The 21,876-nt window shown below is 34.4% G+C and overlaps 2 protein-coding genes across 2 annotated transcripts in view; one reads left to right on the plus strand and one right to left on the minus strand.

Annotated features, from left to right (window-relative positions):
* Positions 1–21,876, plus strand: part of LOC126779996 (igLON family member 5-like) — a 110,119-nt gene that overhangs the window by 15,729 nt on the left and 72,514 nt on the right. The window lies entirely within an intron of this gene.
* LOC126779865 (mucin-17-like) lies at positions 6,300–21,237 on the minus strand. The gene is made up of 5 exons (XM_050503985.1): positions 21,183–21,237; positions 20,176–20,255; positions 14,905–14,978; positions 6,714–14,428; positions 6,300–6,333 (listed from the first exon to the last, which is right to left on the minus strand). The coding sequence occupies exons 2-5, from the start codon at positions 20,219–20,221 to the stop codon at positions 6,300–6,302; spliced, it is 7,869 nt and encodes a 2,622-aa protein (XP_050359942.1). The 5' UTR covers positions 20,222–20,255; positions 21,183–21,237.

Genomic DNA, 21,876 nt, shown 5'->3' on the forward strand with positions numbered 1-21,876 from the left:
AAGTAACTCAACGGATAACAACATAGGCGTGTAGTTTTGTATATAAAAGTTGATTTTTAATAAATATAATTAAGCTTATTGTAACGATACAGTTTTATACGTGCAATAATATTGCGGAGACTGTCTCGTTGGTCTAGTGGCTTGATTTAAGGCCGTAGAGACGGAGGTCCTGGGTTCAATTCCCAAGTCGGATCAATAAAAAGTTATTGGGGTTTTCTGTCAGAAAATAAAAAACATAAACATTTCTCTTTACAGAGGTTGCCTGGAAGAGATCACTGTAAGTGATGAGGCCGCCTTTGCATACTTAATGTTTTACTTGCTATTTTGTTTTATTTATGTTTTATTGTTTTATTTATGTTACTAAATGTTTGCAAAGTGTGTGCAATAAAGGATTAATAAATAAATAAAAAATAAAATTCTCAGCAGCAGCCCGGAGTCTGGAAGTTGGGTATGTACACTCCCGTGCCTCGAAAAGCACGTAAAGCTGTTGGTCTTGTGCCTGAACTTTTTCCGGTCGTATCGGATCGCCGTCCCATCGGATTATGAGAGTTAGGGAATAGAGAGTGCACCTGTGTTTGCGCACACACTTGTGCACTATAATATCTCCTGCGCAGTTGGCTAATCTCTCTTGAGATTGGCCGCCGTAGCCGAAATCGGTCTGGAGGACATTATTTATTAATATTACGGTGACGGGAATAATAACCACTTTCGTTTTATATTTACATATTCTGTCCACTGAGTCATATAGCTCGCTAAGCACATGACATTTATCTAATTTATATGTATGTATTTTAAATATATACAATACTAGTTATCAAACGCGGCTTCGCCTCCGTTTTATGGGACGGAGTCAGTTATTAAATGACTTTAAAGCTAAAATAGTAATTTCAAACATGTTTTTTTAACCGTTAATTTACCTTATTTATAAATGTTGGTTAGACAGTGTTAAGTAAACAATGCTGACTTCTTCTTTCGAATGTTAAATCAGTAATGATAGAAAGAGATAAATATGTGTTTAACAATCGCGAAGCAATGTTTATAGATAAGGTCGTAAATTAATTAATATTCCTTGTGATTAATTCGATTTAAATTTGAAGAAAAAAAATTCGTAATTTTTTGGCGAAAAGCTAGCTTTATCTTTTCTTAAATCGGCGCTCTTTGTTCGCTTATAAAGACCGGAAATTTAATGATAAACTACCTTTTATAGACTAAACCTTTTGTAAATAAGAGAGGGGATCTTAGCCCAGCAGTGGGGCATTTATAAATGTTACTTTTTGATGTGAAATATGTTATGCGGCGTCAGACCGACGTCTGGGTAGGTACCACCCACTCATCAGATATTCTACCGCAAAACAGCAGTACTTGGTATTGTTGTATTCCGGTTTGAAGGGTGAGTGAGCCAGTGTAATTACAAGCACAAGGGACATAACATCATAGTTCCCAAGGTTGGTGGCGCAGTGGTGATGTAAGCGATGGTTAACATTTCTTACAATGCCAATGTCTATGGGCGTTGGTGACCACTTACCATCAGGTGGCCCGTATGCTCGTCGGCCTTCCTGTTCTATATATATAAAAAAATCTAATAAGGTATTAGATATATCTGTAAGGGTTTCGGACCCTAGCTTACTCGAAGTTAACTTCTTCTGGGTAGTTATAGAAATAATGCTTTCTTCGTTGTTGGATCGAAATCAATTCATTTGATACAAAATTACATACAAAATTTTAACTGTTTTAAAATAATAAAAAATTTAATTAATAAAAATATTTATTAATTGCTTGTCCGCAGAAGACGCTTACTTTTCTACCAAAGACAGTGTAATCGGCTGATTCTGCAAGAGCGGGACAGTCGAGTGACATACCCTTGCCCGCTCACTCACTTTCAATACGTACCACAGAATTTTACTTGCCTTATTCAGCGCGCGTCTTTAGACGTCACCTGTTGTATGCAATCTTTATACAGGCAAATCCCACATATCCTTATCTTTAAATAATATTTATGACTACGCCATATTTATTTCCTTTATTAAGCTATCGTTTTATGTACATATATTACATTATATATACAATATAATGTCGATGTCATACATTTGCCAGGCGTCCCGCAAAAGCTCACGCAATTGCGATATACAAATCATTATGACATGACGAGTATTGCGCAGAAGAAGCTTTTTCTTCTGCTACAATGCAGGATTCCCACAAACCAGCATTGGATGCGCTGTAAAGCGCTTATAGAATCTACGTATTTGGAAGATCGAACTCGTCTCGGCAAGAGATTTACGGTGGACGAGATGCGATCAAATGATTTATAGATTATTCTGAATTTATGACCCAATTTGGTGTAACTTCCACTGCACGGTTACGTCTCGTTCAACCGAGTCTGGAGTTACTAACACTGTTACAAGATACTTTTGGTTTATTTAATGGTCGAGTTTAGAAACTTAGTAACACTTAAAGTAGTAAATATTTCACTATTGAGCTTTTTTTATATAGAATAAGTGGTCACCAACGTCCATAGACATTGTCATTGTTAAAAATGTTAACCATAACTTACATCGCCAATGCGCCACCAACCTTGGGAACTGAGATGTTATGTTCCTTGTGCCTGTAATTACACTGGTTTACTCAACCCTCAAACCGGACCACAACAAAACCAAGTACTGCTGTTTTGCGTTAGAATATCTGATAAGTAAGTGGTACCTACCCAGACGAGCTTGCACAAAGCTCAACCACCAGTATCCTGGGACATTATTCACACACGGCCATCTGATCCCAAACTAAGCAGAGCTTGTACTATGGAAACCAGACAACTGATATACTACATATACTACTTTTCCTTTGTATATACATTCTTATATACATAATCATAACTCACGACAAACAGACATGTTCATGCACACAAATGTATGTCCTAGGTGGGAATCGAACCCATTCTTCCATCTTCGGCGTGAAAGGCAAGTATCTACCAACCATGCCAACCGGCCCGCCAAACATTGTGTGTGCATCGCATGTTTAACAGATTTAACGAAACAATATATTTTTGTTTATTATTTACAATCTCTATAAAAAAATATTTTTATAGAGGTCGCTTGTAAGAGATCAGTGTAAGTGATAAGGCCGCCTTTGCATACTTACTAGTCGTTCTTTTTTATAAAGTTAGTAATTTGTGTAATAAACACTTAGTAACAGCCTGTTAATGTCCCACTGCTGGGCTAAGGCCCACTCTCCATTTTGAGGAGAAGGTTTCGAGTTTATTCAACCACGCTGCTCCAATGCGGGTTGGTAGAATACACATGTGGCAGAATTTCAATGAAATTAGACACGTGCAGGTTTTTCACGATGTTTTCCTTCACCCTCAATCGCGAGATGTATTATAAACACAAATTAAGCACATGAAAATTCAGAGGTGCTTGCCCGGCTTTGAACCCAAGATCCCGTTGATCGTTTTAAGATTCCCGCGTTCTAACCACTAGGCCATCTCGGCTAATAACACTTAATAAATAATAAATTAATTAGTTTTTTTTTTGTGTATTTTACTCCATATATATTTAATTTATTTTCTTTAATAAAAAATACCGACATATGTCATTTCAAATGTTTAATAAGGCTCTCGTGGCGGTTACAATTTTGTTTTTTTTTAGTCAACATTATACATAATCTAACAATCCTTTTGTTTGAAACAAATATCCACTTCAACAAGAAGCAATGCAGGTTATTATTAAATACAGTTACGAAGGTATACTTAGAAAGTCTACGCTATACATTATTGTAGCGTTAAGGGCGCCATTTGTAATTATTTCTATTCGAACTAGGCTTCAGGGGTTGTTATTTAATCTATATTTAAAAAGAGACACGCCCCTTTTCACAACTTATAATTAGGATTCTTTAAAGTATTAATTTTCTTATAAGTTAAAAATAAAACCGCCTTTAAAAACACTTGAACAAATATATGATTTTAACTTGAAAATGCGTTAAAGCGTTGCAAGCTCTAGTTATTATTTTTGTAAACAATTACTCGGTACCATCATACAGTATGAGAGATATATTAATCACTTCGTATATATCTGGACAAAGGATGTACTTTTATCCAGATATTTACGAAGAATGCATCAGGCAATGTAGTAAGATCATTTGTCTCAAAAAGACCGGTTGTCATGTTGAATACGGGTTCTTCTTTTTTTATATCTGCCGGGAAGGCAAATGACTACTCTACCTGATGGAGTGGTAGTAGACTCCAAACGCGACAACGGCCAGTACGGTCGGGAAGAATGTTCTGTACTAGCCGACCTCGCCTTGCCGGCCCGCAAGATGCCTTTTCACGTCTCGTTTGAAGCCGGGTTGTAAGAGGTGACACGTGAGCTGGTAAAGAATTCCATTTTTTGGAAGTGCGACAAAGAAAGGAGTTGCTAAATTTCTTTGTGCGCGTTAGAATTGATATCACAGTTAGGCGGTGACATTGAGAGCACGCGCGGTCTTATAAAGGAAAGAGGAAGCAGGAATTACATTGTTTCATATATGCCAGGCATCCCATGATGGTTCACTTTTTTTTCAATGTAGGTTGGCACATTTTTCAGATATTCATCCCACACATGATTCACAATTTCCCTAACGAGATAATCAGTGTTGCCTTGATTTAAAACATATTCTAATCACTGGATCGTATGTGTTCATTAACAATGTTTTTGTTTGTCGAGTTGAAAAATAATCAATTTACCAATTGAATAGCGGTTTCCACGAACTGGCCAATTTTTGGTCCAACAATGGAACGAAATAACGTTCGGAATTCTAATTTATTTTTTTAGCGATTGAAAAATTTTCAAAAACCAGTTGAAGTTTTTCCAATTTTCCGGTGTCTATATTTTGATCGTTTTTGGTCTTTTTTTTTGTTATTATGGTCTTATTAAACAATTGCTTACACAGAAAATATACAATACTAGCTATCACACGCGGCACCGCCTGCGTTTTATGGGACGGAGTCAGGTATTAGATGCCTTAGAGATAAAGCTAAAATAGTAATTTGAAATAGTGCTTACAGCGCCAATGCGCCTCTTTGGAAACTAATATGTTATGCCCTTTTCCGTATAGTTACATGTTAGGAATACGAATATGTCAATACTATAACAAACCAAATCCTTTAATTTGATAGCCCACTCGGATATATTCGCTTACAATAGTTTATTTATCCCGTCTTTCACCCCCCATAACTATTGAACGGCTGAATATATTTTCTAAAACACTCGACTAAGAAATCTTTTAAACAAAAGCAACTAAATGAATATCGGTTCATTCCGGTTCAACCCGGGTTCCTTCAAACGAGGCGTGAAGAGGCATCTTGCGGGTCGGCAAGGCGGGGACGGCTAGTACAGAACATTCTTCCCGACTGTACTGGCCGTCGTCGCGTTTGGACTCTACTACCACTTACCATCAGGTGGAGTAGAGTCATTTGCCACCCCGGCGCATATAAAAAAAATCCGTTCGAGAGCTACGATCTCATGTAGCTGTCTAAATGAGATCCTACAAACAGAGATACAAATACACACGTCAGACTTATAACACCCCTCGTTTTGCTTCGGTTAAAAAGTAATAAAAATTGTCTTTGATCTCATCTCAGTCCGCCTCAAGGTTGCGTGGTCGTTTTTTGATAAATTCAACTATAGTGTATGTGCAAATACAAGAGTTCACACGCAGCACAAACTTTACATGCTTTCCAAGGCCAGACTAAATTTTACGCTTGATTAATTTTTGTTAAATTTTATTTCAAAAGTATCTCAGAGCCTACTTAAATTAAATTTTAATTTATAATATTATTAAACAAAATCTATTTATGTCAATTCAAGTGGATACTTTTCACATTTAATTCATAAATTAATTTAAGATTTATAATCTCTGGCTTAATGAATTCGTTTTGGCGGAAATAACAAATTTTACGCTTAATGTTATTAAAATGAATGTAAAATATTATCATCATCATCATATTCAGCCCGCATTAATCCACTGCTGGACATAGGCCTCCTCACAGGCGCGCCAGTTCTCCCGGTCCTGTGCTAGTCGCATCCATTGAGCACCCGCCATCTTCCTAAAATCGTCTGACCATCAAGCGGGTGGTCTGCCCACTGGCCTTTTTGCTTATCTAGGCCACCACTCCGAAAACCCCTCAAAATATTATGCTCGCTTTAATTTACAAATTAATTGTATACATATTCATACGTACTGTAGCATTTCATATAACTTATATGAAGGCCGAAGTCTCACCCGTTGTCCTAAGTGAGCCACAGACGGTAATATGACGCGACATGAAAATATCAACTATCCTCGTGTGTAGGCCATACATTGTTGCTTTAAGAGGAGCAAAAATGTTTATCTTTTATATGATTTTGGATGAGTTAGAAATAAAATATTGCATGTATAATAATAATACATAAATATTATTTTTTCACAATGTAGGGACATGATATATGTAGGTATTTGTTTCAATTATTAATTAGCATATTGTTTGGATTTCGAAATCGCTTTGAAAATAATCGGGGAATGCACTTCGACATAAGTTGTTTTATACCGGTAAATTGTTTTTACGAAAAGCACGTTACTAGTTTAACGGACGCTATAGTATAAAAAAATAATACAATTATTGTTTTTTAATAAAAGTTTTCAAAAATATATTTATTTATAATATATTACATTAACAATACTTGAAACAACATTTATAAATTGTCGGCCATATTATATAAATTGTGCCCGTCTTCTTTGTTACATCAATGTCGTAGTGTTGACAAAAACTGTATATTCGTTTTAAAACAATCGGCTTACCGTAATATTTCTGAACGTAACTCTTAACCGTATCTTGAATAATTTCAGGTGTGTATCGTGCGATATCCTTGACAATTGGTATAAAATTAATTGCTGTATATTCAACTTCGTCTAGAACAATTTTTGGTTTTAAGAATTTCAGTTTAGATATCCAAGCTTTCAGTTCAATGTCCGGATTATTACTTTTAATATTGAATTTGTTCAAATTGTTCGGTTCGTATTTAATTATATCGATAGGTATTATAACACCATATTTATTGATATAATGATTTAATGTTTGATTTATTGAATTATTTTTATTGCGAAAATTTTCATGTACACAACAAGATGATGATTTTGGATATATATGTTCTATTTTGTTAAAGGATTTTGAGACTTCTGTATCAGTAATTCGGTGTAGATTGCGTTGAATTGGACTGTTAATTTCTGTAGGATATTGAGGATATTTTCTATCAAATTTTGTTTGAGTGTTTCGATAGGATAGAGATTCTGGGATAAATTCTTCATTAGAAGATTGAATGGGGAGCTTAGATTTGTAAGGTGAAAATTTTATTAATTTTTCTTTATAATGTGACGGTGCTGGTAACAAGCTTTGTAATGTTGATGTCAATTTCGTTTTAGAATCTATTGGTTCAAACTTTGAAGCAAATGTTGGCGTGTATATATCTGATGGATATTCAGTAGTACCTAAGATTGGTTGTAAATCGTGTTGAGTATGAGATAAGTATTTTTGTAAATTACAAGTTGTATATATTCTATCTTCCTCCGTGACTGAATGTGATATTGGGACAGTTGTGATTGTTGATTTAAAGGAAGGATGGAGGTTATTTAAATTAGATCTTGTGGGTAAGTAAATAGATTTTAATTTACTCTGACTTGATGAATTTTGTAATAAATTTGAGCGTGATTGTGGGTTGTGTGTGTGATAATTTAGGGTAGACTTCGGGCTTTGAGAATCAAGATAAACTGCGTTATTTATTAATGGCAATTTTTCAATTTCTTGATCTGATTGAAATGGAATATACGAATATGTTTTCGATTGTATTTTTGGCTCGTTAAATGGAAAAATGGTTTTGGGTTTAGCTTTGAATGGATATACAGATGGTAAATTACCAGTAAATGAATTAGGAAGTGCGTTATTCAAAACTGCACTTTGTGGCTTAGGCATTGATTTGAAATTTGGATAATACTGAACTGTCTTTTGTTCATATGGATTGGAAAAAGAATTCGAAATTATTTCAGATGGTCGATGGTTTGAAATCGATAAATAAGGTACTGGATTAATTACATTATCTTGTGTTTTAAGAGCTTTTGAATGAGCGCCATTTATTACTTTACTTGAAAAAAAATTAGGATTGAAAGGTTGATAAAGTGGTTTATTTGAAATGATTTGATAAGAAGCTGGGTCCACTAAATTTACTTCTTGAGATGTAGGTGTAGATGTAGGTCTAAAGTTAGTAAAATATGAAATATTCCTACGTGTATCGTACATGTCATTTTGTGAATAGCTTCTAATTTCAGCTAATATTGGTTGATTTTTTTCAGTTTGATATGGTTCTTGTAATGTTGAGGCGTTTGATAAATTAAAAGAACTTATAGAACCGATGCTTTTTAACATAGGCAAAGTAAAATGAGGTGAAATATGTTTTCGGAAACTTTTTAAATTAAGATTTTGATTCGATACAACAGGCAAAGGTGAAACAGGACACGAATAACCTTTTAAACAAGGGTGTACATTCGACGAATTAGGTCCTGGAAGAATGTTTGGCTTGAATTCTAAAGGGGATGAAGTTGGCGAAAGTGAAATACAATATGGAAATTCTTTCCAATTAATATTATTCGATAGAATAGGCATAGATTGATTAAGGGTTGTAAGAGTTTTTGGCATAATATTTAGAGTCGAAGGAAAAAGCCAAGATAATTTAGTCGGTAAAAAATATTTTAAATTAAGACCTTTATTGGGTGAAATAGGCGAAGATTGTATGTGTCGTGGAATTGATTTTAGTTGAAATTTTATAGCTGATGAAAACGGTAAAGATGGAAGAGGATGAAAACTTTTTGATTTAATTTCTGAAGTCGATGGAATAGTATCACATATAATAGGAATTGGTAAATCTTTTAAACAAGGATTGATGTTCAATGAAACAGGTAAGACTTGATAAGGTTTTGGAAAAGTTTTTGGCTTATGTTCTGAAGTCGATAAAATAGAAGGCGAGAAACCTTTTGAATTAAGATATAAATTCAACGCAATAGGAAAATCTTGAATAGGCGCTGCAAAAACTTTTTCTGGAGTTGTAACAGGCCGAGATAAATTAGTCGGTGAAAAATCCTTTAAACTAAAATCTTTATTCAATGAAAATGGCAAATATGAAACAGGAGATTGAAAAACTTTTGAGTTTAGGTCTACATTTGATGAATTTGACAAATATGGCAATGATTGAATATGCTCTGAAAGATATTTTGGTTGAAATTCTAAATTGGATGAAACTGGTAAAGGTAAAAAAGAAGGTGTTATGTATCGTGGTTGAAATTCAATATCTGAAGAACTTGGAAAAGAAGGAACAGATTGAAGGAAGCTTTTTGATCCAATTTCTAAAGTAGATGGAATATGCAAAGATGACTTATTCATCTTTGCATATTCCAATATATTGTTTTTGGCTATAGTGGGCATAAAAGGCAATGATAAAACACGAGAGGTAATACTTTTCGCTACAGCTTTCAGGGGAGAAGAAATAGGCAAAGATAACACAGGAGTTGAAAAACCTTTCAAATTTAAATCTTTGTTCGATGAAATAGGCAAAGATAGAATAGGTTTTCGATGAATTTTTGGTTTAATTTCTAAAGTTGATACAAAAGGATAGGGAGATGAAACTGGAGTTGGAGGACTTTTTGTATCTACTTCTTTATTTGATAAAATAGGTAAAGATGACAGTGGAAATTGATAACTATTTAAAACAGGAGAAGTAATAGTTTTCGGTATAACCTCCTGGGGCGAAGAAAAAGATAAAGAGTAAATGGGAGCTGGAAAACTTTTTAAACAAAGACCAAGATTTGATAAAAACGGCAAAGTTTTACAGTATGAAGACGGTGAAATAGAAGATGAAATATTAGGAAAACTGCCTTTTATGCTTCGATTTAGATTCGAGCAAGGCAAGGATTGAATAGACATAGGAAAAGTTTCTGGTCCACGATCTATTGCCGATGAAATGGTTAAAGAAGAAATAGGAATTGGCAGTCTTTTTGTACCCTCTTTTTTATTTGACGTAATAGGTAAAGATGGCATAAAAAATAGAAAACTCTTTGAACTTGAATCTTTATTTGATGAAACAGGCAAAAACGAAGAAGCTGGGAGACTTTTTAAATTAAAATCTTCATTTGATGTAATCGGCAAAGAATGAATAGGACCTTTTAAATTTTGATCTAGCTTCGATGTAATAGGCAAAGATGAAGTGGAAGAAGGAAAACCTTTTGAACGATAATCTGTTGTGAATGAAATAGGCAAAAAGTGAAAAGGAGCTACAAAATTTTTTGGTCTAGGTTGTGAAGGTGGCGAAATAAGGCAAGATGAAACTGGTAAAGATGAAATAGGAAGTGGAAATAATGTACCTAGTTCTTTATTTGACGAAATAGGTAAAGATGATGTAGGTAGTGGAAAACCCTTTGGACGTAAATCTAGCTTCGATGGAACTGGCAAGAATTTAATAGGAGCTGAAATAGTTTTTGGCCCACGATCTATAGTCGATGAAATAGGCCAAGATGAAGTTGATAAAGATGCAATAGGAATTGGAACACTATTTGTACCTATTTCTTTATTCATCAAAATAGGTAAAGGTATCGGATGAAATGGCGTACCTTTTGATTTGAAATCTGTACACGGTGAAGTGAAAAATGAAATGGGTGGATGAAATAGTTTCGAACTAACGTTTGATGAAGGTTGCAAAGATGAATTAGGAATTGAATAATCGTTTAGTCTTCGATCAATATTTGAATAAATAGGTGAAGATTGAACTGGTGCTGGAAAAGATATTCGTCCACGTTCCAAAGTCGATAAATTAGGCCTAGTTGAAATAGGGATTGGAAGACTATTTGTGGGTAGTACTTTATTTGACGAAATAGGCAATGATGACATAGGAAATGGAAAAACTGTAGAACTTAAGTCTTTATTCGATGATGTAGGCAAAGATGAAAGATGATCTGGAATACCTTTTGAACTAAGACCTGTTGTAAGTGGACTAGGTGTTGGCGCTACTAATCGTGTATTATTGATTGGTGCCTTTAGACTAGTTTTTAAATAATTAGGTATATACCTAATATTTGGTTTGATGTAATAATATGGATATATTTTATCTTCTAAAGACTTAACTAATAATGAATTAGTACATGGAAATCTGTATTGTGAAAAAAGGTCATACATCTCCATATAATCATATAAAGATGACACGATAAGTACAGACTTTCTCGGTGGATATGATCTTGAAAAAGGCAAACCAAATGGAGATAAAACATTCAATGGAAAACCGAGATCATTTTTATTCGGTAACATAATAGACGTTTTCTGTAAAGATTTGAAATTTAATGAAGAAATTACAGAAGTTACATAATCAGGAAATTTTAATTTTTTTTTATTTGATCTATCGTAAACTGATGCTAATGGCAAACTATAAGACAGTTCAGATACTAAATTTACTTTTTTTGAGTTAGCATATGAAATAGAATTTGGTAGAACATTTTTTCGAGATTCAGAAACATTCGAATATTGTTGATTTTGAAGTTGACATAATATTGGATCGGTTGAGATCATGCCGAGATTTGAGCTTGAAAAACATTTGGTCGGATAGGACGATGGAATGAAATCAATCGCGGCAGAAGTTTTTGGTATTTTATTGAGTCCTTTTTTTGTTTTTAAAAGATCAGATGTAACTTGTTCAAAGTCTAATGAATTTGTTTTTAATGCTTTGTTTATAGTACATGGCGAGTGCCAAGATAATATAGTTGGGACGTCTATATTGTTTTTTAATACTGAATACGGAGATGTTACTAATGGCTTGTAAGGTAAAGTTGGATCAATAGGATAAAAATTAGGTAAGGTTGAAGAACCGAGAATAGTCTCGTGGTTTTGTCTATATTCCATTTTAGAATCAACTGGCAAAACCTTCCTTTCTATTTGGGAAACTGGCTTATTATTGCTTTCAAACATATTAATTTTTGAAATAATCGGTTCTGCTCTGTCATATTTACCGCTATTATATGTAGAGTAATCTATGTTCTGAGTATCATTAATATTTTTAGAAAATGATTGAGTAATTTTTTTTACAATGCTCTTATAGGGTGGGTTTTTTAAATAGTTCCATTTTATAAGATCTTTCATATTAGTTCTTTGGGTATCGAGATAAACATTATTTTTAAATTTTTCTAAAGTATCTTGAGTTATTGAACACTTATAATACTCATAAAGAGGTTTAATTTTATTATTAGATTGAGCAAAAACACCATTATCGGGTTCAGGATAATAAACCATCGGTAAAGAATTATACTCTATAACTGTTGGACTTTTTCTCCATATTTGTGGAGATATCCTCACATCAACTTTTTTAATTTGATCATTCTTCGCATCCGAATTTTGATAGCTTGGAACTCTGTTCTCTCTTTCTTCTTTTGTTATTGAGAATTTTATCGGAAGCTTCAATTTATCACTTAATATTAGATCAAGTGTCGATTTTTCAGAACTATAATGTTGCTTGTTACCAAGTCCGGATAACGGTGGATTTTTCTCATTTACTAAACTTGTTAATAAATCTTCTGTTCTGCGATTGAGTTTAAAATATGTTGATGGCAAACGAACTAATGCTATATTAGTTTTAGGATCTGAAATTGGGCATATGCTTACACCCAAATCACTATGGTTTATATGACATCGTATATGTGATTTTAAATTAGTTGATTGTTTATTTATAAAATTATACATATAGGGTGCATTGGTCACTAGTATATTAAGATGTTTATTTTGTGCATTATTCTCAAGCAAATTTTCTGTTTGGTCTTCGTTCGAGCGCTTTGTTGTATCTGAGGGTTGGTTTGGATATTTTTTTACTGAATACTCAGGTTGTCTAAAAGTAACTTCAGCTTCTTTCAAATTCGATGGTATAAAAATATTTTGGCTATTATTACACAATGCTTGTGGAGTTCGATCATAATTATATATTGCTGTTAAGGAAACTTCATCTAGCTTAGGTTTATACGTACCTATAGCTGTATATTTGTTATACAAAGGATTATCTTCGGCTATAATTTCAACACTTGGAGGTTCAAGTTTATTAATTTCACTCTCTGTAAAATTCACGAAGTCGTCTAAAAATCCGTTAAAAGTTCCATTATATTTTCCATCGTCTGTGTTATTTGTATATTTTGTATTAGCAGCTATGTTATTCAGTGATATTGAATTAGTTCCATATTGTAAAATATTTGCTTCGTTGGTAGATGTACTGTTAATTGGGTCGGAGAGATTTTGTGTTGAATCTTCAATGACTTCAAGTGTTTCAGCTTTTAAGTTTTCAGGTTTATAATCATAATTTTTGTCCTGGTTTATATTTGATATGAAATCTTGGTTCTTTATGGTTTCAAATATTATATTAGGCTCGGCACTATAGTCTACGTTGGTGTAGATAGGATTATTTCCATCACCTGTATTGAGAGGCGAACAGTTTTGATTATGTTCTCTTTCTAATGTATTTACAGTATTTCCAGTATCAAGTTCTAAGCATCCATTCTTGCTATAATTGTTCGGATTCAGATATCTCCTGTCGTCTTTTTCTCTAGTAATATTTTCTCCTTTTAATATGTGCTTAAGTAAATCTATATCACTACCGTTCAGATCGTTTTCATTAGGGTTAATAATCTTCGGATAATATTTACTAATATTAAATGGCTTACAATTAAAATGGTTAAGATTATTACTTGTAGTATCTTGTACTTTTTTATCTTGCTCTGCTTCAGATACTTCTTTTTTTATATTTTTTGTTTGAAGAGCGTTATCGTCTATGCTTTCTTTTCGATTAGGAAAATTGTATGTAGTAATAATATCATCCAAACACCAGGTAGGTTTTAAAAATTGATTATCGACGCAAAAGTAATGCGTGTATTTCCATAAAACATCTTGTAGAATACTAATGTCAGTATAAAGGCAACCCAAATCATTATAATGTAAGTCATTGCACAGATAAAAACAAATAAGTAATTCTTTACTTGTGTCTTTATTTTGAAGCTCTTGTTTTATTTGAAAAATTTCATCATCGTACCCGGCTAAGTAAATTGTAGTAAAGTTCGTATTCATATTCGCTGATTCTTTCTCATCTCTTCTTTTTTCTTTATTTTTATTAAATACTGTCTCACTATCATCATATTTTGATGGTTCATCATTATTTAGAATATTTGTTTCAAAATTTACTAATCTATTTGCATCGTCATCAATAGCGTCAGTGTTATACTTAATGACGTCATAATTATTTAGATGTACATAATTATTGTCTTTGTTATTAAAAGTATCAGATTTTTTAAATGAATGTTCATATTCCTGTTCAGTTATAGCTTTATCACAATTAATAGATAACGGAGGACGTTGATCTAACTGAAAAAATACAAAATTATGATTATATATATATAAATATTGTAATAACGCAGTATGACGTAACGACTATCGGCTTATAATCAAGAGTGGGGGGTCGCGTTGTTGGACTACTATGGCTTTGTAACTTGGTGGGACTTTGCGCAAGCCCGTATGAGTAGGTACCGCCCACTTATAAGGTACTTTACCGCAAAACAACAGTACTTAGTATTGTGTTCCGGCTTAAAGGGTGAGTAAGCCAGTGTAACTACAGGCACGAAGATCCTAACATCTATGTTCCCAAGGTTGATGGCACATTGACGATGTAAGCGATGGTTAACATTTCTTACAATACCAATGTCTATGGGCGTTGGTGACCACTTACCATCAGGTGACCCATATGCTCGTCCGCCTTCCTATTCTATAAAAAAATACTATGTATTTAAAATCTAGCTGTTTATATACAAATATTTAATGATTTATTATAAAAAGGTAATTACCGTAAACTTAACAGGACGATTTGACAAAGCTGAACCGGTCGCAATAATATTGATGGCGATATATTTCATAATACCTGAAAAAAGAAGAAAAAAATACTTGAAAAATAGATAAAATTAACTAAAAAAACTTGATGGTGATGATGGTTTTTTCTGTCAGTCTGTATGCCCCGCTTCACGGCTGTTGGTGAAATTTCGTGTAAATCTAGCTAGTATATATAGTACATAGGTTACTTTTTTATACATAAGACCACCCCCCCAAAACATGGAGACGAAGTCGCGGGCAAATAAATTCATAACTTTAATAAGAACTCGCTGAATTTTTGTATCAAATGTAAAGAGGCAGAAAATCAAATTGTACACAACTTATGTATTTAACGTATATGTAAATGACAGTTTCCTAGTTATTTAACAAATAACAATCCCATTTAAAAATGCAATACAGACCATTCTAAATTTAGTCCACGAGTAATATATCAGCCAGTACGTTTTTAATTTATTTCCCTCATGTCACACTGGATTTTAATCTTCCTAATATAAGAGGTTTCATTTAGAAGTTTTGCTTTTTTGGAAACGTATTTCGGAGTTCCGTACTAAAAGTATTTGACGCTCTCTTATGACGTCATGCCCCTAGTCTGTACTAGGGGCATGACGTCATAAGAGAGCGTCATGCTGTTTGCCGTCACGGCATACGAGCCTTACCCGCGAGGTAATAAAATGTTACACATTAAAAGTAAATGTCTTTATATTAAAGGATAGGAGCCGAGATGGCCCAGTGGTAAGAACGCGTGAATGTTAATCGATGATCGTGGGTTCAAACCCGGGCAAGCACTGAATTTTCATGTGCTTGATTTGTGATTATAATTCATCTCGTGCTATACGGTGAAGGAAAACATCGTGACGAATATGTATGTCTAATTTCACTGAAATTCTGCCACATGCGTATTCTACCAACCCGCATTGGAGCAGCGTGGTGGAATAAGCTCCATACTTTCTCCTCAAAAAAGGAGAGGAGGCCTTAGCCCAGCAGTGGGACATTCACAGGCTGTTACTGTTGACTGTATTAAAGGACATATATAAATACAAATAGCTTGCAATGTTGTTCTTTACTCATGGTAAAACAAAGTCTGTGTGTCTGTACACGATAAACGGAAAAACTACCGAACGGATTTCCATTCGGTTTTCATCAATGAACGGAGTGATCAATAAGGTTTTGGTGTATGATTCATTAAAGTTTTGTGTGAATTAACTTAATTATGACGACGCTTGTTGAATATGTCGGAAAAATCGTTCCAACTGGGAGTATTACGGGCATTAACCAGAGATATATATATAACGATATAAAGCGTTTTAGTTTTTCGAATAATATTTAAATATGGAAGGTTTAATTTTTTTTTTATCTTTACCGCATTTCCGTTTGAGATCATTTAAAAGCCATTTGAAATCACATAACTATATTTTCCCGTTTAACGTCATTCCCAGAACGCCATTAAGATACGAAACAACAAGAACATTATAAAATAAATGCCGGGCTTTAAAGGAATTAAAAACATCTATACATGATACCGTAATGAGGCTGCGTCTATTATTAAATACTTTTTGAAAACTTTTCTACGTTTATAATAATAGCAGCGATTAAAGCGCTTGGCTTTACCCGCGGTTTCCCCTGTGGCAATTTCCATAGCCTACCTTATAAAATGTTGGTTAGCCAGTTATTGTTTTATATAAATAGATTTTAACAATCTTGGTCTAGAGTTTGGCTTAAAAGGTATAAACGATTCAATATAACGATTTCAAGTATGAAATTCGCTTCTAAACCAAGTTAGATATTATCTGCGTTTTACGATATCCTGGTACATGAGACACTCACTCCATAACCAAGATTGGTGTCATCCACGTTTGCTTAAACCATCTCAGTGTATATGATCTCCTGGTACACGACGCACACACCCAATAACCAAGATTGGTGTAACCTGCATTTGGTGAAACCCTATTACTGTTTACGATCTCCTAGTACCTGAGACCTTTGCTTTGTCACCAAGATGGATGTCATCTGCGTTCGGTGACACCTATCTGATCTCTTGGAACATGAATATCTAATAATAATAATAATAGTTTTTATCTGTCTATTATACGCGAAAAGTGACTATACCGTAAGTATATTATTTACGAGGAAAGTAGGGGTAAGTGCAATATGTCTCAGTTTTTTTTTATCCTTTACTCACACACGACCATCTGATCCCAAATTAAGCAGAACTTGTGCTATGGAAACCAGACAACTGATATACTACATATACTACTTTTTCTTTAGTATATACATACTTTTATAGATAATTACACCCAGACTCAGGACAAACAGACATGTTCATGCACACAAATGTCTATCCTGGGTGGGAATCGAACCCACAACCTTCGGCGTGAAAATCAAGGATCTACCAACCACACCAACCGGCTCGACAAATTAAAATAAATCGTTTTAAATTTACCGGAATGAAATTATTTGGAAATAAAATCGTTTCATAGAGTTATTAACGCTCAGTACAAGCGTAATGGAATTTATATAATGAAATTATTTAACAGATGTATTTTTGACATTTCTGAGTATTGTATATCGCGTATACATATTTTATTTCGATGGGTGGGTTGTATACGTAGAGCTCGTCTAGAGTCATGGGTTAAAATTTATAACTCAAATAGTATAGGTAAATAACTGAGATTTTTATTTGTCCCATAAAAGTCACGAGTCACTTATTTGTCACAAAAGTAATACTAAGTATATTGCGGGCCAGCAAGGCGGGGACGGCTAGTACAGAACATTCTTCCCGACTGTACTGGCCGTCGTCGCGTTTGGACTCTACTACCACTTACCATCAGGTGGAGTAGAGTCATTTGCCATCCCGGGGCATATAAAAAAAAAAAAAGTCAAGCGTCCATCTTAAGGTTTTTTCATTATAGTATTTTTATCTCGGAAGAGGTTCTGTCCGTGCCTTATTTTTAATGTATTTGAATGTGCCTACCTGTTTATTACCAGCCAGTAACACAATCTACGTTTCAAATTAAAAAAAATATATACAGGTATGATATTTATTTGCAATATAAATATTGGTTTTTGTTTGACGTTGAAGAGTCCAGATGACTCCACTGACTAGGAATGTGTGCCAGTTGACTGGAAAGGTTAGTTGCTTTCATCTGACTCTGAATTCCTCTAGCCTGTACGGTAACTAGCCTTAGCATATTTGGGTCATATTTATAATTGATCGCCATTTTTAATTGTAAATCAGATCTTAGGCTATTAAAAAATGTCTTTGGAAAGTATTCATTAAGATAATAAGGGCGTGATTTATTATTGTTACTATTATTATTAAACATCAATATTGCACGCTCATAAGAAAAATATAAGTAAAAAAGAAAAACAAAAGCTTAAGAAAAGTCATGCTATGTAAACATAATTGCGGGCTGTAAAATGATGCATGCAAGGGACGGTCTTATCTTTCAAGTAATGATCTCTTCCTTTTATTGATTTTTTTTACAATTAATAGGCCAGCGTTTGACCCTTGACTTGCCTGATGTCAAGCATCGACACGGTCTAAGATGTAGCACGCTTGCCTATAAACTGTTAAAACTATAAACCTGTTTACTCTGGATTTGAAGACACCAACATTGTACCTATCGGGAAATACGGACTCAGGCAAAGCATTCCATAGTTAAATTGTATCATTATTACTATTTGTCTATTTATTTATATACTTTTAAAGTATTAACTGCCGCTGAGTTAAATGACGTAGACCTTACTCACACGCGGCCACGTAGCCTTAAGGCGGACTGTCAATATTATAAAAGATATCGAAATGAGATCATAGACAGTTTTTAGTTTTTTTTATAGTTTTGACATATATGGCGGGCCGGTTGGCGTGGTTGGTACATACTCTGCCTTACATGCCGAAGGTTGTGGGTTTTCCCGCGATTCCCACCCAGGACAGACATTTGTGTGCATGAAGATGTCTGTTTTTCCTGAGTCTGGGTGTAATTATCTATATAAGTATGTATTTACAAAAGAAAAGTAGTATATGTAGTATATAAGTTGTCTGGTTTCCTTAGTACAAGTTCTGCTTAGTTTGGGATCAGATGGCCGTGTGTGAATGTCCCAGGATATTATTATTATATTTCTAACAATATTTATCTTATTTAATTCTCATGTTAGTTCTTTCGACTTAGTTATGCTGAGCTAACTTTATTTGCGATGTAAACATTTTACAGCAACCACAAGAAATTCTGTGCTGTTTTCTCTTTCGACGAACATTTTCGTTCTCTGATCTCTAGCATACATTTAAAAAAGCGTTTCAAAGGATAAATTACATTTTGTTATATATGGATTTAAGAGTCGCTCAGTGTAGTCGGAACTCTAAAGCATAAGCAAACAAAATGGCTGACTTCAAAGCAGACATTTGCAATTATAATGTCGGGGGGTTTGAGCGTTTTTTTTCAAGTGACAGTTACATTAACAGTGAGCTTAAATTTAAACTAAGCTTTCTTGTCCGTGTGTAATTGTAGTCCTAACAGCTGACTAGGTCAAGTGGCTAGGTTACTAGATCACGAAGTCCTAGATTCAATTTCCATTTCGAGTCAATATAAATTAGGTTTTATCGAGTTACCAAATTCTCTACAGATTCCTATCAGGTTTTATGAAGACTAGAGTGTATTCGTGTTGAACAAAAAATATGTAATTTAATATTTCCTGTGCATTTGGCTGGTCTCGCTAGATAATGGACCCTCGGTCATGTCATCATCACAGTAATAATCCTCCTGGCAGTCGCATATTTACCTTATATCCAAGGAGGCACGTGGCCGAGATACCAAGTAAGAACAGAGTGGCACAGCAGTCCATGTGGGCTTGGAAAATACCCTCCTGAACGATTTACGTCTCGGCGACCAATCCCAAGAGAGACTAAATAAACTGCGTAGGACATATTATGATAACACATATGCACTATCTAGTCCACTCACTCTCATAATCCGATAGGATGGCAATCCGACACGACCGGGATGTTTCAGGTCCACATAAATTAAAATATAATACTTTTTTATAATATTAATATGTATATATAATTTGTAACTATACAAATTTATAGCAAAAACACGCTGTCTAAAAGATTGTCCTGTGAAGACGCTCGCACTATTGCCTCTCTGCACCGCTAGACTCAGCCTTTGGGCAAAATAAGCGCTAGCTCTTGGGTCACCAGAAGTGTGGACCAGTATGTATAATATAATACTTACATTTCGTCATGCAGTAGTTCTTATTTTGTTTTCTCATATCGGTCATAGGTGTTCTTATACAGACATGTTTAGCTCGCTCTCTGAAAATAATATGTATATAACAATATCATGAATATAGCGTTAGTTCGTTCATTTAAATGTAGGATAAATGATAGATTAATATACTAATTGTAACTGTGATGATGTCCACTGGTGGTACGACTTTGTGCAAGCTCGTCTGGGTAGGTACCACCCACTCCTCAGATATTCTACCGCAAAACAGCAGTACTTCGTATTGTTATGTTCCGGTTTGAAGGGTAAATGAGCCAGTGTAATTACAGGCACTAGGGGCATAACATCTTAGTACATGAGGTTGGTGGCGCATTGGCGATGTAAGCGATGGTTAGCATTTCTTACAATGCCAATGTCTATGGGCGTTGGTAACCACTTACGATGGGCCTACCATATGCTCGTCCGCCTTCCTTTTCTATAAAAAATTAAATAACTAATATTATAAATGCAAATGTGAGTTTGTTTGTTTGTTACGCTTTCACGCCTAAACTACTAAACCGATTTTAAATTTTCTCACCAATGGAAAGCTACTTTAGCAGCGAGTAACATAAGTTACATTTTGTCCCCGTATTCCCGCGGGAACGGGAAGTACGCGGGAGAAACCACGGGAAGTACGCGAGTGAAACGCTTTTATATTAATATACATTATTTTGTTCTTTAATGCGAAATATCTATTGGCGCGCTTTGGAGGTAAAACCGAATCGTATGCCGTGACGGAAAACGGCATGACGCGTTTTTATGACGTCATGCCTTCTATCCGTTCTCTACTCCCTTGTATGTGCGTGGCGACTGTACTACCTTTATATACTTCGTTGCTGTTATATAATAATAACAAAAAAAAAAATTTATTTTATAATATATAAATTTCGTTTCACGTTTGTCACGCTCCGTGACATGTTTATTTTAAATTATAAATCGTTCCAATTTTGAAAAAAAAAAAAATATTTTTTACTCACCAATATTCCTTTCAAGTGACCCGATTACAAAACTGAACATTATGGAAACCAGAACGGAAATGTTATCATAAAAAAAAACTGCGAAAATAACAAAAAAAAAAGAAATTAAAATACTAATGAACTTTTCTAAGTTTTGTTTTGAATAGCTCGAACGTAACGAATCGCGGCTGAGATTACGTTTTTAAAATGTTTAATACAAAATGACGGTTAAATTATTTTTAATTATAATTAAACTAGTTATTACGCATGCTTCGCTAACCGTAAATTAAAATAGAACCATTTCTTTTAAAAATAAAATTAATTGTAAAAAATTTGCCATTGCGACGCTTGGCAGGTATGGATAATCGAAATGGGTGGTCATTGAAAGATTTTGTAATTAAAAAAAATAGGGGGGTTCTCAGTACCCTGGTAATCCCCCTAGAGAATGGAGGCCTGCATAAGCAGGTCGTCCGTCAGAGCGTCGCGGTAGCATGCGCAAGCGATTCCGTGGCACTCCTCGTTAAGACGGAAGGGTACCGCTGGTGTTTCAGTGGGTATTCCGATATTCGGGGCGCAATCGGCGCCTCGGACATCAGCGAGCCCCACATACCCCCCCACTGTTCCCGTGGGGGAAACGCGTAACGTTTTTCCAGCGTAAAAAAAGGTACTCACGAGTCTTGATGTAAACTCTTGTCTTAGTTAGTATTGTGTACCG

This window comes from Nymphalis io, chromosome 30 (genome assembly GCF_905147045.1).
Source record: "Nymphalis io chromosome 30, ilAglIoxx1.1, whole genome shotgun sequence".
Classification (NCBI taxonomy): Eukaryota; Metazoa; Arthropoda; class Insecta; order Lepidoptera; family Nymphalidae; genus Nymphalis; species Nymphalis io.

Bases quoted from the DNA above. Each gene is read 5' to 3' on its own strand.
- LOC126779865 (XM_050503985.1), bottom strand. From the start codon at position 20,221: ATGACCGATATGAGAAAACAAAATAAGAACTACTGCATGACGAAAT. The intron at 14,979-20,175 runs GTAAGTATTATA...TTCTTTTTTCAG, and splicing joins GAACTACTGCATGACGAAAT to GTATTATGAAATATATCGCC. The intron at 14,429-14,904 runs GTAATTACCTTT...GTATTTTTTCAG, and splicing joins ATCGTCCTGTTAAGTTTACG to TTAGATCAACGTCCTCCGTT.